Here is a 26,566-nt window from a genome sequence, read left to right as displayed (position 1 = left end):
CCCTGTCCCTGTCCCTGCTCCTGCTTCTGTCCCTGCTCCTGCTCCTGTCCCTGTCCCTGCCCCTGTCCCTGTCCCTGCCCCTGCTCCTGCTTCTGTCCCTGCTCCTGTTCCTGTCCCTGTCCCTGCCCCTGCTCCTGTCCCTGTCCCTGTCCCTGCCCCTGTCCCTGTCCCTGTCCCTGCCCCTGCTCCTGCTTCTGTCCCTGCTCCTGCTCCTGTCCCTGTCCCTGTCCCTGCCCCTGCTCCTGCTCCTGTCCCTGTCCCTGTCCCTGTCCCTGTCCCTCTCCCTCTCCCTCTCCCTCTCCCTCTCCCTCTCCCTGTCCCTCTCCCTCTCCCTCTCCCTCTCCCTCTCCCTCTCCCTCTCCCTCTCCCTCTCCCTGCCCCTCTCCCTGTTCCTGTCCCTGTCCCTCTGTCCCTGCCCCTCTCCCTGCCTCTGCCCAGGGAGCCGGGCATCCGGCACCGGCTCACCCAGAGGTGATTGCCCTTGCCCGGTTCATGGTGTGCACTTCCAGAGACACGCTGTCACTAAGTGAGATGGAGTCATTTAGTTGTGACCAGTAAAACCCCATGAAGTGACAGTGAGCATCTCACAACCACCCTGTGCCGGAGCTGTGTCAAACCTGTTAACTGGCCTGTGTTTGCGTTACAAAGATCAGGCAGTAAAACCCAGACTGGTTTTGTTTTACAAGCCCAGGAGGGAGGGAAGGGGCCCCGCGGCTCCTGCTGGCCTGGCACAGCTCGGTGGCCGGTGGCCGTGGTGGCCGCAGTGAGGGTTTGCTCCGTGCCAGGGCTGTGGCACTGCCGCCTCTGCCTCTGCCAGCCAAGCTGCGGCTGCAGGAGGGAGGCATGGGGCAAACTCCTCTGGGGCCCAGCTTCCTCAGCCCCGGCACGGTGACCTGGGCACCGAGTTCCCGTTCACCTGCCGGTGACGCTGGGCAGGTTCAGGGCAGCACTGTAGGATTTGTCACTGGGGGGTTTCCCCTGACCAGCTCTGGAACTCATTGTGACAGAGAATTAATTGCACTCATCTGCCTTTTCCGCTGTACAAGTTTACTGGGAAAAAATATCCCTCCTGCTGTGACTCCAGCATCTTGGGATGTGGCAGCTCAGGTGCAGCCCGGTGCTCTGGATGCCCCCAGGCTGGGAGTGCCAGGTGACTCCAGTAGGATGCAGCAATGTAAATGTGCCCTGGGCTGGTGCTTTATGGTCCCCTCCCATGTCCTGGGGCAAATGTGAACTATTTTGTGACTGATGACATTTTATAACAAGACTAGAGCTGATTTATAACGAGACCAGGAGTGATTACCCCTGTGTACCCAGGGGAACAGGTTGTACCTTTCAGGATTCATTATGTAAACTTGGGTGAGAAGGTCTTAAAACCCAGAAGGAGGCAGTGGAGTGAGAGGCGTTGTGACAACAGGGTGATTCACCCGGCTGGAGCCGGCTGCCACCTCCGCCGTGTCCTGGGTGATCACATCCCGCCAGGCCGGCGCTGGGCTCTGCTGCAGGTGAATAAATACAGAAAACACATGTTTTTAATCCCTAGAAACACATTTGGACAAAGCACACGAGTGGAAGAGAGAGATGTGGCCCCGTATCCCACACCCCACACCTGGTGCTGGATGGGGCCTGGCTGGCTCAGCTGCTCGGGGCTTGGCAGGTTGGGGTTGGGTTTTTGCCACTCGTCCCAACAGTGTCCCCTTGTGTACTCTATACCTCACAGCTTTGGGGACGCTGCTGAGGGCAAGGCTGCTGGGGTGGCAGTGCCACCATGGCCCTGGGGGGCTGGCGGGCCTGGCAGCCACATACCCAGCCGTGAGGGGCTCAGGTCCCGACAGGGTACAGCTCCCAGCCAGCTCCTGCTGCAGGCAAACCGGGGGAGAAGTGTAGGACTGGGAGGGACCAGGCAGTGCAGGAGTGTTACAGGAAAGTGCCGAGGCCTGGGTGAAGATTGCAGAGGACAGAGAGGCAGGAACACTCTGTCCACAGCCCTGGGGCCAGGTGTGTTTCCTGCTGACGCCCCCGGCTGTGTTACAGGCAGGCCAGGGAGCAGGCATGGCTGCAGGTCAGCATCCCGGGCCCAGGCTGCCCGCGGGGCCGGCAGGGAGGCCACAGGGACCAGGACAGGACTGGAGAGCCCCTGCCTCCACCAGCACCACCCAGGGCCTTCACCGCCCAGCCACGTGCCAGGACCAGGTCACCTTCAGTCCACAGTGTCCTGGAGAGGGGTGACCAGCCGGGTGGGACATCACCCTGGAGAGGGGTGACCAGCCGGGTGGGACGGGTGCGGGCCGTGCCAGCGCTGCCCACAGCTGGAGGGGCACAGCAGGGTCAGTGCAGTCCTCGATGGCAGTGCCAAGCTGGGCAGCGGTTTCTGTTCCCCCTCCCGCCTTGGGCACTGCTCGCTCAGTCTCGTTGCAGGGTGAGCCGTGCCGTGTGTGCCAGGGCGTGTGGGCAGCTGGCCCCGCACGTCCCGGCCCGTCCTGCTGGCAGGGAGATGCCGGCATCGGGATTAGCGTGGGGCCGTGCCGCGGCATGTCACTGTGGGGGAACTGCTGCACCCCTGGGTCACACTGACTCACCCGGCCTCGGCTGGGGCTGCTCCAGCTGCTGGAGAATGCTCCCAAGGTGCCAGCACAGCCCGGGCTGGTGGGGATGGCTCGGGCAGTGCCCGGGGTGGGGAGCTGCTCCGGGGCTGGGGCTGGGGGCTTGAGCCCCCTGCCCTGGAGGTGAGGGGGCAGAACAGAGCCATCCACACTGCCCAGCCGTGTTTGGCCTCCCCAGAGCTGGGCTTGAGCTCAAGGGGCTCAGAGCCTCGATGGATTTTCCATTTCCATAGGCATGTGCTGGAGATACCTTTCCCCAGCCCAGCCCCATTTACATTAATGAGGCATTTAACTCCCAAACCTGTTTGTGGGCCATCGGATGTCACCCAGATGTCACCTCTCGGAACGGACTTGGGCAGTTTTTAACCCTGTCGGTGCTGCCCGGCTACATCTGCTGGGAGCGGCTCTGGGCAGCTGCCCCTTGCCTCCACTCCAAGGGAGGCTGGGGTCACCCCTCGGGCTGACACCCCCACACGGGCAGGCTCCTGCCGGCCAGGAAATCTCTGCGCAGCTGCATTTTCCTCCTCCTCAGCCAGCATCCCCCCACAGCTCCTCCATCACCCGTGGCTCTGTCCCCCTGGCCCCGCGGGAGCTGTGGAGGGGCAGAGCAGAGCGAGGTTCTCCTGCCGTGCCTCCTCTCCTCGAAGGGCCGGTCCCGGTGCCCGCAGCCTTTCGTGAGTCACCGGCACCTGCTGCCGCAGGTTTCTTTCAACACCTCTCACAGCCTGTCCCTTGCCAAGGCAGTGCCAACGCTGCCTGCACCTTGGCTGTGTTTTCGGGCACCGCAGCTGCTCCCGCAGTCTGTGGCACTGTGGCACTGTGGCTCTGGGGCTCTGTGGCCATTGCCACCCCTGCCCAGAGCTGGGCACTGTGGCTGCAGCTGTATCCCAGGGATGGGAGGCAAGCGGGGGCTGCTGTGAGCGAGGGGTGCCTCCTCTGGAGCCCAAGCAGGGCTGGCCAGGCTCCCAGCGCTGCCAGGGCTCTCCTGGGAGCAGTGTCCCCATGGCAAGGGACCAGGCTTCCCACCTGAGCCCGGAGCCAGTGCAGTGGAACAGGGGAGGGTGCTGAGCCCTGGATTTTACAGCCCGCTGTTCCCATAAACTCTGAGCTGAGTTTCTCAGACACTTTGGGTTGCTGATGTTTAGCGTGTGCCAGTCCTGATTCGCAGACTGTCCCCAGTGGCTTTCTGTGTTTGAGGTGACTCAGGAGTTCAGCACAGTTCAGTGGTTAACTCATGATGAAGTAAGCCATTTCTGCAGCTCCATGGCTCTCTGCCTTCTGAGGGTTACTCATAGATGGAGAAAACATGTTGCACCTGCCCCAAGAGTAACTGCAAACAGCACCTGCAGAACACCTGTGCTTTTCCAAAGAATTTAAAGCAAGTGTTCTCCCAAAAAAAAGCACATATCCTGGATTTTCAGTGGGAGAGCCCTGACATTTCTGCTGCTGGACCACTATAGGTTAGCAGTCTTGTTCTCCCTCAGAGGATATTCCCCTTTTTGGAACTGCAGTTCTTGGTATAAAGTCTGACCAGTCCTACACCTGCTTTTGTGCAGGGTTGGCACCACTGTTATATTTCCAAAGTTTTGTTTTGCTCTGAGGAGGCTTTAGAAACACAAACCTCTGACCCATCCTAATTTGTGCCAGCTGCCAGTGCCTTCCCTAGAGCTGGTTGGGAGATTTCCTCCTGTCAGGGGGCTGATTGCATGATTAGCACTCGCTGATTTAACCCAGCTCTGAGGGCTGCTGGGGGTGGGCAGAGGTGCTTAAGCAGCCTGATGGGGAGAAGAAATCCCCCTGAGGAGCGGCTCAGCAGTGGGGAGGAAACAGCATCAAACTGAGCTTGGGCAGCCTCTCCTTAGCGCTGCCTGCAGCAGATGTGAGCAAACCCTGTGGAGAGCTGTGGTCTCTTAGGTGCTGCTGCACACGCAGGTACAGATGTGGAATGGATGAACTGTGGTATGGCCCACTCTGTGTGTTTGCTTGCTTTTCCCAGGGGATGAGCCCCCCAGTGCAGGCCCTGCTCCTGACACCGGGGCAGCTGGCTCCTCTGTGTTGGAAGGCAGGTCCTGAGCCAGGCGTAACAGGGCCAAACCAGCTCCTGTGCCAGCATCACCAAGCTGGCAGGGAAGGAGTTTGGGGCCAGGTGTTCCTTAGCTCTGGACTTTGCTGCTCCTCCTGTCCCTGCAGGAGGGGGGACAGCTCGTGCCTGTAGCACCCAGGGGACGTGGGGCTCTCTGGGCTGCTCTATTCTGCTCCAGATCTGTTCTGCCACCACTGCCCATGGGCCAGAATTGTCGTGGTCAGTTGGTATTTGGTGCTGTTAGAGGTGATGGGGATGAGCCGTGGCTCGCCCAGAGCACCTCTCCCAGCGGACCAGGGGCTGAAGCAGATCTGCTTCCCACTTCTCCTGTGGCCTCCAAGGGACTGCTCAGGTGTGGATCTGTCTGGGGACACCTGAAGTTCCAGTGGTTTTGGTCTCTTGCTAGTTAATGTTGCTTTGTGAAAGGCCTTTTCACTGATTCTGCCTGCACCCCATGTTCCTCCTGCCTGCTCCTGAGCTGGATCCCACAGAACCCCCCTGCACCATCTCTGCTGAGAGACCTGGGGTACCTGGCTGAGAGGCTTGGCCCTGCTGAGAACCTACAACCCCAGGGCAGGCAGAGACAAGTCCCTCAGCTCTCAGGATGCCTTCAGGGAACTAACTCATACAGTAGTGATTTAAAAACAAAAAAGGGCAAAGCAGTTACTCAAAAATATATCTTTATTTTTTCAGTTTATCAAGTATTTAAATAATTCAGTTAAAATAGGTTTTATTGCACATTAAACAACCTTTCTGGCTTCTCACTGTCCTCCATAAAATAAGGTCATAGAGAAAGGAGAGATTTCCACTCAGACACCCCTCACATGCTCTGCATGGCTCTGGCCCTACAGACCCTAGTGTGGGGTGGCTCTGCTCCTCACCCCCACAGGGAGCTGAGGGCAGCAGAGTGGGCTGTGGCAGGAGGGAGCTGGCTGCAGGCTGGGGGTGTGGGGAAGGCGCTGCCCCAGCTTCCCCAGGAAGCTGCACAGGCAGCAGCCCCTGGGGGAGCAGCACAGGAGGTAAAACGTGGGTGCTGACCCTGCCCTGTGGTCAGGAGTGCGTGGGGGCAGGTGGATGAGGTACAGGTGGGGCGAAACTTCCTCCAGGCATTGCCAGCTCCAGGGCAGGCAAGGGGGAGCTGGGTGGCTGCAGGAGGAAGTCCTTGCCTGGGGTTGAGCAGGAAAAGAGCAGCCAGCTAACTCCCTGTGAGGCTTCTGGGAAGTAATTTAATGAGCTCCTTGGAAGTTATGTTTAAGAGCTGCCTGAGTGATGTGGAATGGAACAAGCTTGCAGAGGATGCACTTCATTACTGTGCTCCAAATTGGATTTCGTGCCCTTTCAGATGATTCTTTGGGGATGACTCGGGCTTTCCTACCCCAGCTGTGTAGTAACTTGCTCTACAAGCCCATTTCTGGTTGTCCTGGCTTTTCATCTCACAAGAAAGAGCTCCTCAGGCCACCAGTGGAATTAGGTTTCTAATGAAAATTCAAGTGAGAGCTTTCCTTTTATGCTCTTTTGTGCTTTACTCAATCCCCTGTCATGCCCTTCCTACAAATGCCATCCTGGATTCCTGACAGCCTGGGGTTTTTCCCACAAGTCCAGCCACACAGCAGAGAGCAATTAGTGTTAATGCTCAATGTGGCATCAATCTGCTGCTGTGGAGCAATTCCTGCCCACATGCAATGGGGTGTGTGCAGCTGGTGGCTAATGCGTGCCTTTGCCTGGTGAGACATCCCTGCTTAGGACCACATCCTGCTCCAGCCATCTCCTGCCGTCATTAACTTGAGGACTGATGTTGCTTGAAGCTCCGAACGTCTCTGAGCCCTCGGCTTTCGTGTCTGAGCTTTGCTCGGGGCAGCTTCGACTGCCAGTTCAATCCCTGAGAGAGGGTCTGAGCCGACAGCCCTTCAGTGCTTGTCTGGATGACCCGTGGGTGCAGCACCCACCTCGGGGCCGGCGTCAGTGCCGGCCGAGCTCCAGCGTGTCGGGCAGCTGCTCTGTGAAGGCCGTCTCCAGGCGCAAAGTGCTGTAGTTGGGGGGGGGAGTCCTGGGCAGGGGGCTGTCCTGGGGCAGCGGCAGGCGCAGGGCGGTGGTGAAGGTGGGCAGGTCCTCGTCCACGCACGCGGGGTTGTCGTGGCCCTGCCTCTCCTCGTCGCCGGCCTGTGCCTGGCCCGCGCCGCCCCGCCGGCGCCCGCTCCACCACTTCTTCGCCCTCTGCCACTGGTGCCGCGTGACGATGGACAGCGAGTCGATGAAGAACACCTCCACGATCTCGATGACGCAGACCACGGAGCAGCTCATCCACAGCCCCAGCTGGCCCCCGAAGTTGGACAGGAGAATGACGAGCTGGAAGAGCAGAGAGCGCAAGGTTAGGGTCTGCAGTGGGCACGTGTCCACGGTGCCATCGCAGCAGGCAGGGAGAAGGAGCCGGGGCACCCAGGGCTTGCTCAGCACTCCCAAATGGGCCCGTCGCTGCTGGTGTTCTCTTTGGCTCAGCTTCAGAAGGAGCTTGGAGCCGAGCTTGCTGTGCAGCCCCTGCACAGGGCTCGGGGCTGGACAGGCAGAGACGAGGCCGGAGATAAGGGCTGGAAAGGGCAGGACCAGCCCAGAGGTGCATATCTGAGATCAGCTTCCTGCCCCTGCCCTATGGGATCGCTCCCCTGGGCAGGTGAAAGCTTCCAGCCTGCGTGGGAGGAAGCGCTGCGTCTCCTGGGAGCAGGGACCAGTGTGCTCACTCACTGTGTTGGCAGGATTCTCCGAAATGAATCTCTCATTCAGGTCCTTGTAAAACACCATGAGGTTGGCAAGGTCTGTCCTGGGGAAGAAGGAGGCAGGCAGAGGGTTTAGTAAAACAATAACATGAAACATACTGAAAAACTATGCAAATAACCAGTTGGACCAGTAGGGCTGGGCTGCTCCAAGGGAGCTTTTTCCCCAATTGCCATCATTAGGGCTGCCAAGATCGTATCAGAGCTGGAGGTGCAAGGCAGGAACACACAGGGGGACTTACTTGTTCAGCTTCTTGTTGAGTTTTTGCCCTTTGTCCCAAGAGAGAACTCGGAGCATCCAGTCCTGGAGAACAGACAGAAAATGCTGCTCTAGCTGCAGGTTGTTGTGCAGAGACCCTTGGGAAGGGACTCATGCTCCACACCTCCTTGGGCTAGTATGGGTACCAGAACTGAGTGTGTGACAGGCCAGCTGAGCCCAAGGGGATCTCCAAGATAAATCTCAGTTTAATGCTGAACTCCTGGAGGGGAAGCCCTGAACTGGAAACTACAAACTGGTCTCTGGGAGTAGTATCACTGAATGCTACTGACTGCCCCAGGGCCTCCTGCTTTTGTGCTGAGCCTCTGGGGTTACTCAATGCCTTGTGCCAGGCTGCTGTTCTGGTGGAGTGCAACTGGGGACTGACCTCTGACACGACGGATGGCCACTGAGCAATGCTGGTGGTGAGTGCCCACTCCTTGAAGCTGCAGAGAGAGGCAGGATGTCACTTGTGAGCTCCAGCTCCCACGCACACTTTACCTCTGGCTGTGGCAAGGACTTACCTGCAGGCGTCTTTGCAGATCTGCTGGCAGCCCAGCTGCTCCTTCACAAACTTTTCATGCAGTCTGTAGTAGCAGTACACTGCAGGGGAGGAGCAGGATGTGTGTGAGAAGCCAGAAAGAAAACCTGCTACCTGGGTTGGAGTGGGACATCTGGGGCATAGGTGGCCTTTGTGGCCATCGCCTATATGGTGAGGATAAAAAGATTTACCCTATAAATATTGCAAAAGACTCTTGAGAAGTGGCTGTCACTTGATATAGGCATGAAAACTGCCACACCTGGTCAAGCCTCCACTCGACTGCTCTGTGGTGGGCACAGGTGACAAGCCATCAGGGGAAGTTTCACAAACCAGTCAGTGTGAGCAAGGGAGGCACTTCTGGCTCTGGGTGTTGGGGCTTAAGTGAGTTAAGGCAGATTTGCCTCATCCCAGCACAGTGGGTGTGCAGCAGCTGTGACGGGGACACTGGGGGTACAGGGGACAGGGGGATGTGTGACGGGGACACTGGGTGTGCAGGGGACAGGGGGATGTGTGACAAGTACACTGGGGGTGCAGGGGACAGGACTGGCAGCTGAGGCATGTGCAGTGCCAGGGGTGTTCCAATACTAACTCCAGTTTGGGTTCTTCTTGTAGTTGCAGTACTCGGCCCCAGCGGGTAAGGGCTGTGCGTACTGGGCACAGCCACACGAGTCCACCATGGCCTTCTGGAAGCAGGAGTGCAGGCAGATCTGGGGAGAAAAAACAGAGCTGGGGGCTAAAGGCAGCTCCAGGCTCCTGTGCACCTAAAAACATCCTGCATATGACAACAGTGGTGGGATGGGAACCCTGTTTCCCTGGGCCTTCAGGCTCTGCTGTGAGTGAATACAAACACAGTGTATGGTGGAGGGTTGAGGCTCTAGTGTAAAAAAAACAGAATATTATCTTCTCAGAAGATTACATATATGGGGGTTCTGTGAATGTCCCCACTTCCCCTATAGCCACCAAAAGCTTCAGTGTTGCAGTTGCCCCTTACAGAGTCAAGGAGAGGTTTTAGGACTACAATGGCACATGGCCCATGAATCACTAACTAGGTGTGGGAAGTGACTCACAGCAGCAAACGTTCACAGCTTCCACCAAACCCTGCTGGTGCCTACTAAGAGAGGTGAAGCTGGGAGGATTAACAGGGCAGCAGAGCTGCGGCTTGTGCTGAAACACTGGGACATGCAGGAACAGAACTTTTCTCTTAAATCCCAGTCAAGCCTTTTGGTCCTAGTCCCAGCCCTCCTGAGCACTGAGTTTCGGTGAAGTACTGTTATTAAAAACCAAAGATAATGTCTAGGTGATCCCACTTGGCACTACACCACAGCAAATTTCATATTCTCCATAAAACAAAAATTCAGCCTGGACCTGGGCTTTGCAGCAGGCAGCAGCTAATGTAAGTACAATTCTTCAAGTGGAGAGTGCCAGAACAACTGACACTCTCCAAGAGGACCCAATTACAGAAACCATGCAAAATTAGTGGAAACTTACTCTGTAAACAAACATCCTGCTATCTGGATACTGATTAGATGGTTTCTGTTATTCTTGGAGTCCTAAAGGTCACAATTTCTGGCTTCAAGGGTTACTAAGCTGCAACCTTTACTTGGCCAATATTTTCCAGTCTCACATTGCTTGAAAATTGCCTAATGAGCTCATGTTCTCTCTTTATCTAACAGGGTGCCTGAGGGAACTTCAAACAGCAACCACTCAGGAATAAAAGTTGGATTTTAAGAAGTGCCGTTGCATTTTACATCAGTGGTAAAAGCAGCAACCCTGTGCTCAGACTGTTCCCAGTCTCAGGTCCTGAACCACAGGCTGTTATGAAGTTTTTCATGCAGGTAGTTTTCAAGCAGCTGATAAACCCAAATGTAATGGCTTTACCTGGAGTGAGTAGCTCTTGTTATAGAGATTTTCCACAGGTATATCAGCTCCTGTCTCTGTGCAGTCACTGTAGGGTTTGCTCAGCTTGCGAGACTGAGTCTGAGAAACAGAAAGGGAAACACTTGTGGTTTTGGAGTTCACAGAGAAACCAAAGGATTCCGTGACTCTTTATCCCAACTCTGAAACTGTAAGTGATAAGGCAGCTTTGAATAGAATGTTTACCTTTTGCTACCTACAGTGATTTGTCGATCCCTTGTCAAAACAAGGGGTTTTTTGTTTCTAATATCCGTTTCCCAAAAAAACCCTGCTCTGGTGGGATTCTCTGCCATCTTCCTGGAAACCTTCTGCAGGAATGCAAGGTGGTATAATCATGGCAATATAAAGCATTGTAATCCATACGCAGAGTAATCCATATGCATGTTCTCTCCCAGTCTTAGAGGCTGTGTGTCCTTTACTCTGGATGTTTGTGTTCTGAGGGACTGAAGTTGTTGCGGGTCTTGGGTTATTTTCTGTGAGGATCCCCACCTGCCTGCGCTGCTGTTGCACTGGCTGCTCCTGTGCTGTGGGTAAACAGCACTCCTGGCTCCACTAGTGCTCAACAGCACTTCTCTCAATCCACTCTAAATCAAATGTTTGTGTCTCCCTCAAACCTTTTTCCAGGTGCTGCTTTGACCCTTCCTCTCAAATGCTAATGACTATTCCTGTTCCACAATCTCTGCCCAGGGCAAGGTGCTCTGACATGCCAATTCTGTGCCTGCAAGCTCTGTGAAACCAGGGCCGGGAGGCCTCAAATTCCCGAATGGGATTCCAGCTCCATGGCCCACTTCCTGCAGACTGCCTTACCTCCCTCAGCCCCTGCTATCTTTCTGCAGTAATTATCCACTTTACAATAGAGTGGCCTGAAACCACAAGAAACATCCATTTAAGAATGGGGTCTTTCTCTACAGAGTTTAAAATTAGAATAAAAAATTCTGTACAAAGGATCAATCTAGCAGGAACCTGAGAAAGACACATAACCCCTCAGGCACTGAATGCAGCTCCTGAAGCCACACCTGATAGGAGCATACTTCACCACTTTGACTACAGCAAGAGAAGGCTCTGGGCCAGTATGGTGCAAGACAACACTTTTAGAGATGCAAAGCTCTAAAATCTCCAAATCTCTCTTTGGAGAGTAAGATGGGATTTCAGTACTAGAGATGCATTACTTCTGAAACCTGACTGAAACCAGCTTTTAAATTCCACATCCAGTGTAGTGCCAAGACACTACCTCAGTCTGCTCCTGGGGCTTCCAAGAGATGATCGATCCTTTATACAGAATTATTTTGTTGTGGCTTATGCTCCTACAAAACTTACTTGTTCCTTCAGGTATGAAATAATTTCCAAACTAAATACTTAACTAAAGCATTTTAACTCTGACCAATCAATGCCTTGTTTGCATGCCAAACATCTTGGAATATTTTGCAGGTGAGGGGCAGTCGTAGCACCCAGCAGAAAGCCATGAGCAATAACCAGACACTGATGCTGTGCTCAGAGCCCAGCAAGCAGCACCGTGTGGGACACAGCTGCTGTGTCCTCCTTTGTGACCTTGCACGTGGGGACAAGCATTGATCTGGCACCTCGGTGCTGCAGCGCTGTCCTGACCACCCCTGCCACTCAGCAGCTTTCTGGAGCTGTCTTTTCCCAGCAGGACAGTGACCCCAGCTTTTGTTCTGAGACCAGAAATTGTATCTAGCTTCTATTTTGGCTGCCTCATTAGGATGCAATTGGATTCCTTCCTCATGACAAATCTTTTATATACAGACATTAAGATGTGCCCAATCTTGTTTTTTATACTACAGCAAAAGTTCAACCCTATTGTACTGGGAACATATTACATTAAATACCGAGACTCTGCCTTGTGTGACCTCTCTGTTCGGTGTGATGGTGACAAAGAAAAGAATCTTGAAACACTTTGTGTCCTCACACCATCCTGGTTCCCAAACCTCTCAGTCATGATTGACCAAGGAGTTGCCGCCAGTTTTCCAGACAGCTGGAAGACTATTTTGCATTTTGTAAAACAGCAGCCCTCTTTTAATGTCTTTTCTAATGCAGGGCCTATCACTATGCAGCACACCCAGATAAGCTGGATGGCTGATGCTCCACCAGACCACCAAAAAGAAAGGCAGAGCTGAAGTGCTCACTTAACAGCCCATCCAGATGAAAGGGGACCTGGCACAGCTTTCGCTGCTGAGCCGAACCCCCTTGGGCCAAATGCCTCCTCTGAACTACACTAAATGGGGAAAGCAGGAGCTGCAGCTCTCCCTGTCTCTGCTCACAGCTGGCAAAAGCAAAGCTGCTGCCCACGGGGGTGTTTTTACTGCTGGGACAGAGAGAAAACCTGCAAAATGAGGCTTACATTCAGAAAACAGTTCAAGGGGTTGTGTTGCCACCATTCCTAAGGGCCCGATCCCAACGCGGGGACCCACAGCTCCAGCTCTGGCTCCTCGGCCCGGGGACCCTCGTGGGATGAAACTCCCTGCTCACTGCCAAAGCCCAACCAGGCACTTGACAACACATTTCTGTGGTTGTCGATTTTGCTGTGAAAACAAAACCAAAAATCCCCTGGAAAGCCAAGGGGTGGAAGAGAAGGGAGAACAAACAATATCCCAGGCTAGTTTGGTTTAGAAAGACCTGATTTTCCCACGGCCCATTTTTCAGAAAAGTGCTGTCACAAGATTTCCTTCAGGGCACTTCAGCTGCTGAGTGGGAGGTATTTAAATGCCTTCGAGCTGCTGGCTCCCTGAAATCACCCCATCAGTTTCTATTTACAGCTGTACCAAGGCAAAGGTGTGCCCGAAAACGAAATTGTTGCTACTCACAAAATGCATCCCTATGGAGGTGGCTGCTGCAGTCTCAATTTCTGTGCCAATATCTTCAATGAAGGGATACTCATTTTGGTCGTGGATCATGATCTTGGCTCCTGTGGATGTCACCAGGAAGGGGTTGTATTCTGCTTCGTCGATGTAGAGAACAACCTGCAATCCTGAACCACAGAGACAAGGCAGGAACTTACACCAGGAGCTAGAGCCACGTTTTCTGGTCAGGGAGGGCAGCATGATTTGTTTCATGTTATCTGGCCTTAAGTAGAACTTTAACAGCCAAGCACAGCCTCTGTCCAGCCAGACCAAGACACCTGCAGCCAGTAACATCCCTTGGTGGTACTGAGTACAGTAAACAAATAACATCTGCTGAGAGCGTGGCTGGAACTCACTTTAAAAAGTTATATAACTGGGCAGCAGTAATTTCAGCTGGAAAACATTAGTGATGCAATGATATTATCTGTATTCTCGGGCAAGAGTTTGCACTAGTTCAAACAGGCACTTCTCCAATCAGCCTGTACATCTACAGCCAACACATCGCTCACGCTCCAGCAGGATCCAGTTTGCTGAACCACTTGTCAAACAGTTCCTCTGCAAACCACCCTGGAACACCACAGTTGTGCAAAGGGCCCTGGAAGAGCCCAGGTGTGCAAAGGGCCCCGGAACAGCCCAGGTGTGCAAAGGGCCCAGAACAGCCAGGTGTGCAAAGGGGACTGACCGTACTCGCTGCCGCCCGTGGAGGTGCTCAGGATGGTCCCGCTCTCGCCACTGTTGAAGGTGTAGCAGTTGCCGTGGAGGGGGTGATGGAAACGAGTGAAGTGCCTGGAAGAAATCAAATATCATTACACTGTTCCGTGTAGTTCTGTCTGTGAAAGAAACGCAGCATATTTGAACTTTGCTTTTGACAGAGACAGACCGGGGCTGCATGGGGGATTTTTTACTTCTCTTCAAGGAGTTAATTTTGCTGAAAGATGTGGGTCTCTTTCTGAGTAACTTGAAACTACATGGCAGTAGGATCTAGATTAATATTTCAGGAGATGGAAACTCGAAGTTTTAAAGTGGGAATGGGGGTTAATAGCATAGGGGAGGCAGATTCACAGAACTAGCAGTGGCTCCTGCTGGAATTCAGCAAATACCAAATATTCCATTCCTACATATTATGGACTTGGAAATAAGCTATTAAGATGGCAGGAATTTTCTGTGCACTGACCTTTTGTCACAAGATATGCCATCAAAGAAACATGTCAGTAGAAAGTCCTCTGCAGAATAACTCAATTTTTCTTTAGTCTCCAGGGGAATTTGTGCCATGATGTTCATGTAATGCAGCTTGTACCACTCCTGGATGGCGTTAACACCCGAACTGAATGTGTACAGGGCACACTCGCTGCTGTTGTTTGCATCACACTGACAAGCATAGAGGAGAAAAAGCATTTCAGATGGACTGAAACCAGGGATTGTACCAGGAAGGTGTAAATTAAGGACTGTACATCTGATAGTGTTTAACTTCCACAGAAATAACCATGTATGAAGTTACAGTGGGCATCAAAGATCTTTTATGCGGGGCTAAGTGATATGATCAAATATTTCAGGACCTAAAGAAAGGTCACCGATGACACTGACTCTATTTGGGAAGACTTCAGGGAGGCACTTCTCAGGAGGTAACTCTGCAGCAGCCACGGAGGCTTAGGCAGAAGAGCAGACAGGGTGCTCTTCACCACTGTGCACCGCAAAGCCACCTGAGCAGGCAGGCAATAAAACCTGCCGCAGGGACACTGACCCCAGCACAGCCCTTTGCTGCCCCACAGGGAACTCGCTGGCCAGGGCAGTGACACTCACCAGCTGAAAGCCAATGATGTCATTGGAATCGCCCGAGTTCACGATGGACGAGTCCTTGTGAAAGACACTTCCCTCTATTCTCCTCTTCTGCCCACTGTGCAGCTCAGTCGCTGTCCTGGAGAAGTCCTCGACCTTCAGCAGAGGGATCTGTTCGAAGAAGTCGCTCCCTGTGCTGTTCCAGTCCTCCACCGACCGGCGCACCTTGGACTTGCCCTCAGAAAATCCATAGAAAGTTTCCAAAGCTTTTTTTGTCTCTTTGTCCAATTCAGATAAATACTCTTTCATGGCACTGTACCTGCACGGGAGACAACGCGACAGTGACATCCCACCCCAGCTCACTGCCCAGCCGCAGTGCTCTGCCTACTGCACTGTGGATGCCATGGCTTGGGACAGAATTTCCTGTGGAGGTCTCACACCAGGTTCTCACATCAGTGAGGGCAGACACAGCTCTATCCATGGAGAGATCGTGGAGCAAGGACCCCAGGAAGCAGAGCAGACTGAACTATAGAGACAGTTCTCCCAAGACTCTCAAGTTTCTTATGTTAGGAAGTCTGAGGAGCCAGAATATGTGGAAATAAGACTTCATCTGTGAAGCTCATCAAAGAGCTGGATCCCCATGGGGACCAGAGTGGGAATCTGGCAGCAGAACAGAGAGCAATGTAAAGCATGACTTGACAGGAGGAAAAGTATTGCTGATAATTCATGTCAAAATCCCCCATAAGGAAAGAAAGAAGCAAGAGAGGAGTGAGAGAGGTGCCCTTTCCATTTTTTAGGAGATGATGCTGTTTGTAATCCTGGAACTTCAGTCCTGGGAAGAAGGGAATTTGAAGAGAGCCAAAGAGGTGACAGGGACTGTCTGGAGCAGAAAGCAGCATGAAGCAAGGCGAGGTCAGCAGGCAGCAGCGAGGGGTGAGAGTGTAAGCCACATGGCACAGAGGGGGATGTGGCACACCAGGGCACACCACAGGGAAAACCCGCAGGTAGGGAGGGAAAGTGCTGACAAGGAGCACCGGGACGAGCTCGGGAAGGAATGTGGCGCTGTGCAGGGCTGCCATCCTCCCAGCAGCTCCCCAAGCCTTACTTGTACGGGTTGATGTTGCAGATGGTGACGGCGGGGAAGGGCAGCTTCTGGAACTGGACGGTGACGGAGACCGAGGCGCTGTAGTAGTTCATGAGGAGCTCCGCGCACTGCCAGAGGATGAGCCCCACGGCGCTGAGGGTCAGCAGGATCCAGAGCAGGCGGCGCAGGCGGCCGCGGGACACCACGATGCGGCGGCAGCCGTGCGTGTTGGTGTTGAGGCAGTACCAGCGCATCAGCTCGCTCAGCGTGGGCGCCTGCGGGCCGCGCACCGGCAGCGTCCGCTTCAGCCGCGCCGTGATCTTCTTACCGGGAGCCGTGCCGGCCGCTGCGGGCGAACCGGGCGCTGAGCGGGCGGCTGGGGGAGCGCGCACCGCCCGCGGCCCCGGCACACCGCGGCGGCAGCGCCCCGTCCCGTCACCCGCATCCCACCCCTTTCCTGGTGCTTGATCCCCGGAACGGCCGTCCCGGCGGGGATCGCGCTCGCCGCGCCTCACCTCGGCCGGCCTCCGGGCCCGGCGGCGCCATGCTGCTCTCCCCGTCCCGGCAACGCTGCCGATGGGGCGGCGGGCGGCCGCCCCGGTACCTACCCCCGCCACCGCCCCGCCCCGGACCGCCCCGCCCGCCCCCCGCCCGCTCCGCGGCCGCGCAGCGCCGCCCCACGGCGGCGGCCGGGGCTGCGCGGGGAGCCCGCGGTAACGGGCCCGAGCGGCGCGGGCCCGGCCGGGCGGCTCCGGGAGCGGCGCCCGGGCCGCCGCTGGGGCGGGGCCCGCGAGGGGCGGGGATGGGGCGGGACCAGGGCGGCCCCGGGCCCGCCCCGCGCCAGCACCGAAGATGGCGGCGCTGCGGCAGCGTCTGCCCGGGGCCGGGGTGGCGGCGCGGTCACGCGGCGGCGCGCCCCGCCCCGCCCGCTGCATGGCGGCGCCGTGAGGCGGCGGAGCCGCGGCCCGACCCGGCCCGGCGGGATGCGGCGGCCGCCGGGCTGAGCTCCGGGCCGAGCGCCGGGCCGAGCGCCGGGCGGGCTGAGCGGGCCGAGCGCCGGGCGGGGATGCGCGCTGCGCCGCGCCGCCATGTCGCGGGTGAGCGGCCCCGGGCCGGCGGGCAGCGCCAAGGAGAAGCGCTCCTTCAGCAAGCGGCTGTTCCGCGGGAGGGCGGCGGGCGGCGGCGCCGGCTCGGCCCCGGCCGCCGCCCCGGCCCCGGCGCCGTCCGGGCGGTCGCTCGGCGGGTTCATGAGCCGCGTGCTGAAGACCCTGTCCACGCTCTCGCACTACAGCAGCGAGCCCGAGCCCCGCGCCGGGCTCGCCCCGCGCCTGCCCCCGCCGCAGGCGACCGGCGGCCTGGGCAGCTGCTTCCCGCCGGGCCCGCCGCGCAGCCCCGAGCCCCCGCCGCGCCCCGCCGGCAGCGCCGAGGCCGTGCCCGGCGTGGCGGGGCTGCGCAACCACGGCAACACCTGCTTCATGAACGCCATCCTGCAGTGCCTCAGCAACACCGAGCTGTTCGCCGAGTTCCTGGCGCTGGAGCAGTTCCGCGGCGGGCCGCCCCCCGCCGACGGGCCGCCGCCCGCGCCCGGCGAGGTCACGGAGCAGCTGGCGCAGCTGGTGCGGGCGCTCTGGACGCTCGAGTACACCCCGCAGCACAGCCGCGACTTCAAGGTGAGCCGGGGCCTCGCCCCGTCGAGGCGCGAGGAGCGAGCGCACGCCGCCGGGAGCCGCCCCGAGGGCCGGTGCCCCGGGGCTCGGGGCTCCGCCGGCGGCGCCGTGGCTCACATCGGCTCCAAACGCGACACGACGTGTCACCAGCACACCGGCACCGTGGGCTGCCCCGGTCACCAGCTGTGGTGGGTGTTTTGCCGCTGGTCCGAGCCCCCACGCGGTGGGAAGAACGCGCTGGCATTGCCAGCTCCGTGCCCGTAGCTCTGGAGTGCTGTCCCTGCTCCCAGCATCGTCCCAGAGCGGCAGACCCTGGCCGGATGACAACGCTGGGCACCCACAGCAGCGCCCTGGGCATGGGACAGGTGCTGCCACTGTGCTGTTTGCTCATGGTGGTTGATGCTGGCTGATGGCTCTGGATGGTTTTTATTGGTGAAAATACCCATTTTACCATTTCATTCTGCTGCTGTGCTACCGTTAGGGAGGTTGCAGCTGTTTGGGAGTTGCGAGCTTGCATGGAAGGAGGATGTTGAGAGCTGTGCCTTGTAGTCTGCTAACCAAGAACTTGTGCCACTGGGCTGATTTGGGGAGTGTGTTTCAGGAGTACTGCTTGGACTCTCTTGCTTGGACTCGCTGGTGTTTGGCCCCGTGATGTTCTCCTGCCGTTCTCAGCCCCTGTGCTGTGGTTCTGTCCGACAGCCCCTGCCCCAGGAGCTGTTGGAGCACAGGGCTTGGTCCTTGCCCTGTGGCGTAAAAACACCCTGCCGTGGCTTTGGATGAAATCAGACACAAGTGTTTTAAAAGTCCCCTAGGCCTGCTTTGCCTCCTGGAATAGGGGGAAGTATTATTCCTGGCACAGAAGACTCCATGGCTGTGTAAGAGAATCAGAGGGTGGGTGGTAGCCTCCTCCATGAACTTAGAGACACTTAGGGGAGTGTCTGCCACTTTTAGGGGTATTTTTCTTTCAGAGTGACTTGCAGAGGAGATGTTCAAATGCATGAAAACAGTGAGAACATAGACACGGTCTTGGGCTCTCTGCGTGCAGTTCAGCTGGGGTATGCAGCAGGTAGAGACTGGGTCCCAAAGCCAACTCTCCCTTGGTGCCTGCTGGATGGTGGGATGTCCTCGAGAGTTCTCTCAGGTGGCAGTGGCCTTTGGCACCCTCGGTCGTTTGCGTGGCCAGCACCTCTTCCCTCTCCTCTCTCTGCTTCTCCTGTGCCTTTTGAGGCAGCTGCACCCACCTGGCCACAGGGGTATTCGCCGGAGACCCTGGCTGTTTGCCTTCTCTCAGGATGCCTGCCACAAGGACCATGTGTGGCTCTGGTCTTTTCAGAGAGGTCTTTATGGGGGAGCACTTGGAAAGTCGATCACTCAGTGACTCCAGTCTTGGCAGCATCACAGGGCACTCACCTTGACCCGTCACTGCTCCCGAGGTGGTGTGGCAGGAGAAGAAATTGTGGATTTCTCCTGAGTAATAGCAGGAAAAAAGGTTGTGAAAGCACGATTGGCTTCTGACAGCAGAGCTGATAGAAGGGGGAGCAGCTCTCTTTCTAGGCCAGGCTCTGCTGTTCACGCAGGCTGTGGGAGCAGGGCTGGGATACGAGTGACAGCAGGAGGAAGAGCATCAGGGCCAGGGATTAAATTAAGGCCATTTCCGCGGGTGTTGATAGCAGAACTTTGCTGCTTGCAGGGGCTGCTGACAGTAAGCGAGTACTGCTCTGCTTGTGGATGGAACTGGAGCCCATCCATCTCCTACCTGCCAGGTCCCTGGAGGTTTTGAAAAGCCTCTTGCTGGAGGGAGTCTGGTCCCAGTTGATCCAGTTCAGTGCTGCATGGTGCCAGCAGCTGCAGGACTGTGTCATTGTGTCAAGTGCTATTCCCTTATATATAATAATAGTAATATTGCTTCTAATAATAATAATAGTAATATTACTAATAATATGAAATTAATGTTTCTAAAGACAGTTAAGTTGCCTGAACCTGCTATTAAATTCAGTTTTTAATTCAGCTTTTTCTCAGCAGCAGATTTGCACAGATTTACAAATGTAAACAACGGGTTTAGACTGGAGAAAGGCAAAGATCAGTATTTTCATTCTGGAAACTGTTGCTTCTCCCCAAAACAAGGAAAACATCCCCCCAGCTTGTTCTGCTTAGAGGGTGGAACATTCCTAATCTGCCTTGTTGTAATTGTTTTTAAGGGTGTAAAGTGTTTTCACAGAGTAATTTTTGGGCTTTCCCTCCAACAGTAATAGTCACTGACAGTAATATTTATTTGATCAGCAAAAGGCTCTTTAGTCAGCATGCTTTCCATGTGCTGTTTTGTTTGCTATTTTTTCTCTTTTGGCACCAAATGTAACTGGGCAAAGGCACTTGCTAATTCCTAAATACTTCTCTGCAGGTACTAAATTTATTTTAGGACAAAGGATAATACTTTTTTTTATTTTGCTCATTCTTATATCTGTAGGCTTCTCTATTGGAAGAGAGGAAATTATTAAGCATGTCTTAGAGTCCTTGTGGACAGGGGCATTTGAAGGAATGATTTTTGGAATGCCTTTTACCCTCAGCTGGTTTTCCTTGGTAGTGTTTTCTCTCTTTTGAAGTTGGTCTTCAGGAAATAACCCATGTCATGGATCTCTGAATGATGTAGCTGCTGAAACTGAGGAAAAAGCAGTTCGAGCAACTGGTTTGTGCTAAGTGGTTCATCTTGTATTTGCAGGCTGAGGGGAGAGCCTGGCAGAGAGCTGCACAGAGAGGGGATGAGTGCTGGTAGAGCAGGGGAAAGCGGGGGTGTAGAAGGCTGAGGTTGTAGGAAAGGCTCCCTAAGGACTGGACTGAGAGCTGGAAGCAGAAGGGTTTGGTTCCTGGGTTGGGGGCAGAACGGGAGCACCATGGCAGAGTTGGTAGTTCCTGGGTGTCTCTGCTGAGGATGACTTTCCCATTGGTCCTGTGCTCCTTTGCTGTTTGCTTTAACAATCCTTCTCTTCCGATTGCTCAGTGGGTTTTGTTTTCCTGCCCGAACAAAGCTGCTGCTTTCATAACAGGGGCCAATATTGCGGCTTGTGCTTCCTCTTTCCCCTTTGTGATGGTGTGACAATGGTGACAAACATCTATTGTATAAGCAGGGCTTTGGGCTTGTTTTTTTCCAGGGAGCTGTCCTGTCCTGCCTGCAAAGTTCCTGGGAGTGTCAGACAGGGAGGACAGAGTGCCCTTTGTATTGCAATACTCGGAGGTGATGGTGGGGGTCTTGGCAAGAAGGATTTTAATTTAAACTAATTGGGCTTGAAAAATTATGTTCTTATGCAAATCCTCTGTCTTCTGTGGAGTGTGGGTCTTCTATGAATGATGAGGCTCTTACTGTTTTGAGATTTTCTCTGAGGCTCTAAGGCAGTTGAGCACTGAAGCATGCTAATGTTTAACTAAGACCCTTTGCACGCCAGAGCTGGGATTGCATTTCTTGTCCTACAAGAAGATGGCCTTGGCTGTGACCTGCAGCATGTTCAGCAAATACAGCACAGTCACCAGAACTCAGTTGGGTTGGATTGTCAGAATTGGATCTGAACCCAGAATGAATCCCGTTGGTAGAGCAGGGATTATTGTGCCAGGTTAAAAGTGATTCTTCCTTTTTATTTATTTATTTTTAAACTTAATGTTTGATGTGAGATTTGCAGGTAGCTGTTTGAAACTCATTTCAAGGTGTTTTGGGAATGCATTTGGTGCAAATATCTCCCTATGGGACAAGCAATCTGCCAGCTGTGTTGGGCACTTCTTTGGGGGTTAATCACTAACTCCTGAGTTATGAAGGAACTCCTGGAAGTGTTGACATGGTGAGATCTCTGCCTCCTGTTAAAGGTGCCGTGAGAGCAGCTCTCAGCTGGGGCAGCGAGGCTGTCAGGAGCCTTGTCCTGCTCATGGAGCTGTCAGCCCCAGGCCCTTCTGCTCACCAGAGCCCTTGTGCCTTGCTAATGGGGCCAGTGATGTGTCAAATGTGATCTCCTGGGTTGTGTTTTATTGTTGTGCTCTCTGCCTAGTGCCAGATCAGTTATTTTATTCTGGATAGGGTCAACTGCTTATTCCTAAAATATTTCTGCAGAGAGCAAACTGTCCTCCCTCTGCAGAGAGGGACTGAAGAAAGTACATGAAAGAATAAATGTGAGACCCTTCACCCTTCCCTTCTGGTTGCTTGGCTGTTGGTTCCTGGTGCTTCAGTTTCTGTGTTGCTCTAAAGAGGCTTTGAGTGAGTTAGGTAGTATGGGATGTTGAAGTGTTTTTTGCAGTTCAGTCCAGGTGCTTTCAGCGGTGGCATCATAATGAGGAGGTTTGTCCTAGGGCTGCTCTGGGAATTGGAGTTGAAACACTTTCCTTTGAAACAAAAAGCTAGTTACAAATTTTCTACATAGTTTTTCTAATGGTTCTTGACATCACAGAAATGCAGTTCACTGAGATCACAAAAGTCTGGCAGTCTTGCCATGTTATGCCTTTTTCTTTTTTTTTTTTTTTATTTTTGATGTTCATTATTAATAAGATGTAAGTCCATTACTGCATGTGTGGTTTGTTTTGTTTTACTTATTTTCTTGCCTATTTTTCCTTACAATTGCTTTACTCGCTTTCTATGCACATACTCCTAAACCCCCTGGGAAGGGTTTCCCGCAGCAGATCTGGTTGCTTTAAGGCAGCTGTCTGACTTACCTGTGAAATCCAAATGCTTTTGGGGATTTCTGTACTGTGCTTCAAACTTTGATCTGAGTGAGTGCGGCACAAGGCAGGGGAGCTGAGGTGAGCAGCAGAGTCCAGAGGTCGGATGTGGCTCACTGGGGGGGTTCTGCTAGAGGGGGCAGCAGAAATGTGGTGTGGGTGCTCCTTTCCAGAGCAGAGGGTTGGGTGAGGCAGGAAAGAGATCCCAGTGTGGAACAGCTCTGCTGCTCCACTGCCGGGTGGCCATGGGGGTTGGCAGGAGCCTCTGTGAGGCTGGAGGGGCAAATGTACATCATTGCCAAAATGTGTTTTTTGTCTTCTGAGTTTCCAGGTTTTTATTTCAGTGCTGCTTGTGCAAAATGACACATACTGAAAGTATGAGAACTGTGTTGTGCCTAGCAGCCCGTGGAAGCGGTGTGGGGGACACATGTTCCCAGGCAGCTTAATTGGGTCTGTGTTGCCCTGTGCTTTGTACATGGCCCCACTTCATTGGAGTGAACCCATTCTTCCTGCCATCTGAGCAAAGCACTGCTTAATGAACTTGTTTGCATGTGGCTGTGTTCCTGAAGTGAATATTTGTTATAATGTGCAATGGGAGGCTTCTCAGAGTGGTAGTGATGGGATTCCCCCATCTCAGTTTCTGTGTCCAACTTGGGACCTGAGGTAGAGCCTGGAGAGAGCAGAGGTGCAGGTGTGCAGCTGGAGCACGAGCTCCTTGGGCTGCTGGGCCTAGCCTTCCCATCCGTCCTCTGCGCCAGCGTTCACTGATAGTCCTTTACAACCTGCTCCTCGTTTGTGCCATTCTCCCCCTCCTCAATCCCTTACTCCTTTGTATCCCACCAGTTGCTCTACTAGTGTATCAGGAAAACAAGCTCTTGCTGAACAATATGGGATTTCTGCTCTTTGTAAGGGTGAATTCTCCCAGCAGCCAGTGCCGACTCCCTGCGGTGCCTTCTGGCAGCAAGAGCTGCACTCCTGGGAAGGGCCTGGAGAGGAGTGTGCCAGCTGGGGAATGCAGCACCCACAACCTGCCTCTGTGCCCGTGCACACTCGGCAGCCCTGGGTAACATCGTCTGGACAAACTTCACTCTCTCCTTAATGAGGATTAAGAGGCTTCAGCCTGGAAGGGTGAGAGTAGTTGCTGGAATGAGGGGTGTTAGGCATGGGCTGGTGCAATGATGCTTCTTGTCTGGGCTTGTTAAACGTGGTGGAGAATCACTCTGGTGCTGCTGTGCTGCTCCCTGTAGTTCTCCTCATGGCTGTACTTCCTGAAGTATTCTCATAAGGGCTGTGCTTCTTCCCCTCTGCATTGCACAGGGCAGGACTGCGTGGGGACACGGGCTGCCCATGGAGCTGCCACGTCCCGTGGGGTGCTGTCTCCAGAACCCTGGTGCCTCTGGATGCCCACAGGGCAAGGGAGGAGTGTTTTGTCCTGCCCTGGCTGCTGGGACAGACCTCCTGTCATCAAAGCTCCCTTTTCCCTGTTTGATGCCTGTGCTAAGGCCAAGTCCACAGTGATCTGCCCCTGAATGGAGGAGCTCCCTTCCTGAGCCCTGGGGCCTGAACCACGCTGCTGGCTGGGTACTGGTCTCCCCAGAACAGAACATCTCCAGAGAGGGGAAAGAGCTGTCTGTGTGTGAGCAGAGAGGGTAATTCAGGTAACTGCTTGTCTGCTGTAGAACTTCTCAAACGCAAAACTGTGGCTGTGGGCTTAAGAAAGAGAAATAACATGCCTGAGCATAGCTCACTGTTCAATAGGAGATAAAGAACAGCCTTTCTCTCCTGTGCATGTGTGTCATTGGGTCAGGTCTCTGATGAGCTGACTTTATCTGTTCATGTGCAGAATCCTTCCACAGTTGCTTCCTAGCAGGGCCACACTGCTAAGTAGCAGATTGGCATTTTTCCTCTAGTTGTCTTTGTGATCTGGATCAATAATAGCAGCAAAGAAGAGGCCAGTAGTTCAGCTCTGTTTTGATCTATTTATTGTATCTATTTAGAGCAGTAGATGAATTCTTATTGAACTTTCAATGGCCTGGTAAAAATGATAATGTGTCTTAGCTGTAGATCTGCTTCATGGACAGGCAGAGACTGATATGGTTGTAGGGTGCTTGCATTAGGGATACATAAGTGGGATTGATAGGAAATTTTGATTTTCCCTCTTCTCTCTTTGGATGAAGCCACTTCACTGAGGGTGTCTGTGTACCCCTGTGTGCACATCTGGTGGAATGGAGGATCCACCCACCTCCTGCCAGGCTCACAAGGGCTGAGCTGAGGAAAGGGCTGAAGGTGCTGTGCCTCCTGGAAGGTATTGAGAGGCAGTGTCAGAGTCCATGCCCACTCCTGGTGCCTCATAGCTGAAGCAGCAGCACTGGAATTGTTCCAGAGTTACTCTTGATACCCTGCAGTGCTGGACAGAAGCTGCTCCGATGTGCCAACTCTGTTTACAGGAGAACCAGATAGAGGCAGAGGATTAACAGCTCCTGGGGGTTGGTAAATGTGGTGGTTTTCATGTGTTTTTAAAGCATTTGCTTCCTAACTCTGTATCTGAATCCAGTTACAGTTGTTGCATTGCTGCAAGACCAGCAAAATTAGGTGTTGTCTTAAGTGATGAGCAAAAGAGGGGTGTGAAAGTTTAGGGCTATGGCAAGGGCAAGAAACCTTCTGCTGGGCTGGAAGGTCAGACTTGGAAAGTAAATATGGAGAGGTGCTGGGTGGCCAGTGCTTGTCTTCTTTGCCTGTCAAATGTTCCTGGAGCTGTTCAGGATGGAACAGAGGGACATTGCTTCTGTTCAGGGATGGCCAGTCTGGCTGCTGAGAGGCTGCAGTCCCCCATCCATAGCACAGGGCTGTGGGGACCCCCAGCTTCTGTGCAGCCCTGTCTATTGCCCAGGGCTGTGGGGACCCCCATGGTGTTCTGCCTGCTGCCCTGAGTCCACCAGGGAACAGGGAGGTGTGTGGGGCTGTGTTTGGTGCTGACCCATCAGACTGGGGGGCCTTTAGGAGTTCCTGGTATTTGTCTCAGTTGTTAAATTGTTCATTTGAGTCGGCACCTCTATCTCTCTTCATGAAATCATGTCCCTCAGCGCCGAGTGTTCTGTGTGCCCATTGTTCCCCCCACACCCTGTGTGTCTGGGGTTGCTGCCTCAGCCCCTGACACGGGCTGGGAGGGGGGCACACGGGCTGGGAGGAGGGCACACGGCGCTCCCTGGAGCAGCAGCAGCAGGGCTTTCAGTAATGGACCCACTTGTAGCTGGCAGAAGGTGTGAGTGACGCTGGGAACGTGCTGCTGGTGCTGGAGTGTTTGTTTAGCAGAGCCTCTTGTGAGGAAGTTGCATCTGATATTTTGTAGTGCTTCCTGAATCACTTCCAGCATCTTGTGATGTGTCTCCACAGGCAGCTCTTTATCCTTAGTCCTCTCAGGCTGCAAGAGTGTTGAGAAAACCAGAGCAATTATCGTGGAGATGCTTCTGAGCCGAGCAGTGACACAGATTCGGAGCGGGGCACGTGACTGCTGTGCATCCGTGGGTTCCCTGTGCTTGGGATTGGTACAGACTGGCTGCTGCTCTCTGGGGGCACTGCAACCCAGGGACACACATCAGTAAGAGCCAGGGAGGCTCTGGACTGGAGTGACGTGCTGTGCCTCTGGGGAAGAGGCAGTAACAAACACTAGTAGCCTGGACCCCCAAATCCTTATGTTTCTGTACAGAACCCCTCCATGTCTCCTTTTCACTTTAAATACTGGATTTGCTTCCTCCCAGCAATGCCAGGAGCCTTTTATCATCAGCTGTGTCTGGACAGGCCCTAGAAGTGCAGTGACAGTGCCTGTTGGCTGAGCTGGCTGGGACAGAGGACACCAGATGAGGCTGCTGGCTCTGGCTGATGGGAGAGCGTCAGGGCCTGCTCCCATCACACTGCTCATGTCTTGGCACAGAGGGGACACGGCTGCTGTCTCAGCACTTCTTTCCCTTGGCTTTCTGATCAGCTCACTGAGAAGAGTGAGCCTGGCTTTGCTGTGACCTGAGTGCTGCTGGAGCCTCCTCCCTCGGTGGGAGTAAGGGACACGATCCCTTGGTGCTGAGCTGGGCACGGTGGGTTGGAAGGATGGGCACAGCTGCTACAGCTCAAGTGTGTTACTGTAGGAGCATGGAACGGTTCTGGAGAAGATGTATGAGGTACCCACTAGGCTGGACTACAATCTCAGCTTCACATGTTAGTGATTGATTTTCAGTTTGAAACTTGGCACACTAATTTAAGGGCTAAATTGAATTTTCAGTGTAGGTTTTTTTGAACAAAGTTAATGTTTGCAAAGCAAGTCTCCACATGT

General features: G+C 54.3%; 2 protein-coding genes across 9 annotated transcripts in view; one reads left to right on the top strand and one right to left on the bottom strand.

The window, feature by feature from the left end:
* Positions 1-5,349: 5,349 nt before the first annotated feature.
* On the bottom strand, positions 5,350-16,528 carry SCNN1G (sodium channel epithelial 1 subunit gamma). The gene is made up of 13 exons (XM_021543847.3): positions 16,399-16,528; positions 15,905-16,229; positions 14,824-15,118; positions 14,198-14,391; positions 13,706-13,809; positions 12,988-13,151; positions 10,130-10,228; positions 8,841-8,958; positions 8,235-8,313; positions 8,099-8,156; positions 7,697-7,758; positions 7,426-7,501; positions 5,350-7,032 (listed from the first exon to the last, which is right to left on the bottom strand). Exons 1-13 carry the CDS (start codon positions 16,427-16,429, stop codon positions 6,646-6,648), a joined length of 1,992 nt encoding a protein of 663 aa, XP_021399522.1. The 5' UTR covers positions 16,430-16,528; the 3' UTR covers positions 5,350-6,645.
* A 428-nt stretch (positions 16,529-16,956) lies between these two features.
* Positions 16,957-26,566, top strand: part of USP31 (ubiquitin specific peptidase 31) — a 30,709-nt gene continuing 21,099 nt past the window's right edge. For all 8 annotated transcript variants that reach the window (XR_014958487.1, XR_014958486.1, XR_014958485.1 and 5 more), the window contains exon 1: positions 16,957-17,553. Coding sequence is in view for 3 of the 8 variants with exons in the window: in XM_085591938.1 (XP_085448064.1) it covers positions 16,972-17,553 (582 nt within the window). In the remaining 5 variants the exon portion in view is untranslated. The remainder of the gene's footprint in view (positions 17,554-26,566) is intronic.

Source organism: Lonchura striata, chromosome 14 (genome assembly GCF_050655825.1).
Source record: "Lonchura striata isolate lonStrDom1 chromosome 14, ASM5065582v1, whole genome shotgun sequence".
Lineage (NCBI taxonomy): Eukaryota > Metazoa > Chordata > Aves > Passeriformes > Estrildidae > Lonchura > Lonchura striata.
The sequence above is the reverse complement of the archived record's forward strand: the minus strand, read 5'-3'. Positions and strand labels throughout refer to the sequence as shown.

Coding starts and splice junctions, on each gene's coding strand:
- SCNN1G (XM_021543847.3), bottom strand. CDS start 16,429: ATGGCGCCGCCGGGCCCGGAGGCCGGCCGAG. Junction 13,810..14,197: donor GGCATATCTTGTGACAAAAG/GTCAGTGCACAG, acceptor GATTTCTTCCAG/GCACTTCACTCGTTTCCATC. Junction 13,152..13,705: donor CACGGGCGGCAGCGAGTACG/GTCAGTCCCCTT, acceptor TCTGTGGTTCAG/GATTGCAGGTTGTTCTCTAC.